At 45.4% G+C, this 2,500-nt stretch overlaps 1 protein-coding gene across 1 annotated transcript in view; it reads left to right on the forward strand.

The window, feature by feature from the left end:
• The window catches only part of LOC137045570 (uncharacterized), a 222,882-nt gene that overhangs the window by 217,303 nt on the left and 3,079 nt on the right, over nt 1–2,500 (forward strand). The window contains exon 15 of the mRNA XM_067422277.1: nt 2,030–2,141. Coding sequence (XP_067278378.1) covers nt 2,030–2,141 — 112 coding nt within the window. The remainder of the gene's footprint in view (nt 1–2,029; nt 2,142–2,500) is intronic.

Consider the following 2,500-nt stretch of genomic DNA (forward strand, 5'->3'; position numbering starts at 1 on the left):
CACTAGAGCGGCTCCAGAATCTCATTGAGCTCATGTTAAAGTGCCCAAGTTTAAGTCAGGGATAATGTCCACCAGCCGGTTGTTATCTCAGAATAAACCCCTCCAGAGCGATCAGGACCCCTGGAAATAACATACCGCTGGAATGGGCGATTGACCAATCAGAGTCAAGTATTTCACAGAGCCGCGTAATAAAGCAGAATAAAACATGTTCACAGTCTGGGACACATTGTGGTTTTGGTGGTTAACATTTAACTGAAGATATCATATTCCTAAATTTTTTTCAATTTCGCTATAGTTACGCTTGAATATCTGTGTGTGTGTGTGTGTGTGTGTGTGTGTGTGTGTCATGCTGATGGTGTGTGTGTGTGTGTCATGCTGATGGTGTGTGTGTCATGCTGATGGTGTGTGTGTGTGTGTGTGTGTGTGTGATGCTGATGGTGTGTGTGTGTGTGTGTGTCATGCTGATGGTGTGTGTGTGTGTGTCATGCTGATGGTGTGTGTGTGTGATGCTGATGGTGTGTGTGTGTGTGTGTGTGTGTGTCATGCTGATGGTGTGTGTGTGTGTGTCATGCTGATGGTGTGTGTGTGTGTGTGTGTCATGCTGATGGTGTGTGTGTGTGTGTGTGATGCTGATGGTGTGTGTGTCATGCTGATGGTGTGTGTGTGTGTGTCATGCTGATGGTGTGTGTGTGTGATGCTGATGGTGTGTGTGTGTGTGTGTGTGTGATGCTGATGGTGTGTGTGTGTGTCATGCTGATGGTGTGTGTGTGTGTGTGTGTGTGTGATGCTGATGGTGTGTGTGTGTGTGTGTGTGTCATGCTGATGGTGTGTGTGTGTGTGTGTCATGCTGATGGCGTGTGTGTGTGTGTGTGTGTGTGTGTGATGCTGATGGTGTGTGTGTGTGTGTCATGCTGATGGTGTGTGTGTGTGTGTGTGTGTGTGTGTGTGTGTGTGTGTGTGTGTGTGTGTGTGTGTGTGTGTGTGTGTGTGTGTGTGTGTGTGTGTGTGATGCTGATGGTGTGTGTGTGTGTGTGTGTGTGTGTGTCATGCTGATGGTGTGTGTGTGTGTGTGTGTGATGCTGATGGTGTGTGTGTGCTTGATGCTGATGGTGTGTGTGTGTGTGTGATGCTGATGGTGTGTGTGTGTGTGTCATGCTGATGGTGTGTGTGTGTGTGTGTGTGTGTGTGTGTGATGCTGATGGTGTGTGTGTGTGTGTCATGCTGATGGTGTGTGTGTGTGTGTGTGTGTGTGTGTGTGTGATGCTGATGGTGTGTGTGTGTGTGTGTTTGATGCTGATGGTGTGTGTGTGTGTGTGTGTGATGCTGATGGTGTGTGTGTGTGTGTGTGTGTGTCATGCTGATGGTGTGTGTGTGTGTGTGTGTGTGTGTGATGCTGATGGTGTGTGTGTGTGTGTGATGCTGATGGTGTGTGTGTGTGTTTGATGCTGATGGTGTGTGTGTGATGCTGATGGTGTGTGTGTGTGTGTGTCATGCTGATGGTGTGCGTGTGTGTGTGATGCTGATGGCGTGTGTGTGTGATGCTTATGGTGTGTGTGATACTGATGGTGTGTGTGTGTGTGTGTGTGTGTGAGAGAGAGAGAGAGAGAGAGAGAGAGAGAGAGAGAGAGAGAGAGAGAGAGAGCGCATTTTTGAAAAACTCATATTTTAGAAAATATTTACAATAATGAAAAAACATTTTTATCACAGTAGTTTTTGTGCGAGGGAAATCTCACATTTTTGAAGAAAGTATAATATATATGTGTGATTTAAATCACGTTTAGAGACATTTATCACAGTAATTTTACTCAAATAATTGTCTGCAATAATTCGTAATTTATTTTATTTAAAGTGGATAATCTCAAAATGAGAAATAAATTAACATAGGTTTGAAAATATAGAGACACTCACACACACACACAGACACTCACACACACACACAGACACTCACACACACACACACACACACACAAAAACACAGAGAGAGATTGTGTTTGATTAATAGTGTGTGTGTGTGTGTGTGTTCCTGCAGTTATCCGTACAGTGAGGACTGCAGTCAGGGAAAGCAGTATATGAACACTCGATGTCCCGCCTGGTGTGACCGAGTCCTCATGTCCGCCTCGGCCAAAGACCTGATCCTGAAGGTGAGACATCACACACACACACACACACGCACACACAGACACACACACACACACACGCACACACAGACACACACACACACACACACACACATAGACACAAAACAAACTCCTCCTGTGTGATTTATAAGCCTTTTGTAAAGTGGGGCCATGGGTAATGTCCTCATATTTCACCCTCTCCTGTAATACCTGTGTCATACCCATGGCATTATACACATTTGGGTCCTCATATGTCACAAAAACATGCCTACACACACACTCTCAAACACACACACACACACACACACTCACTCAAACACACACTCACACAGGTACAACGTGTGTGTATATGCACTAATGACAGGTCAAGCGTTAATGACCTC

Source organism: Pseudorasbora parva, chromosome 17, assembly GCF_024679245.1.
Source record: "Pseudorasbora parva isolate DD20220531a chromosome 17, ASM2467924v1, whole genome shotgun sequence".
NCBI classification, from domain to species: domain Eukaryota; kingdom Metazoa; phylum Chordata; class Actinopteri; order Cypriniformes; family Gobionidae; genus Pseudorasbora; species Pseudorasbora parva.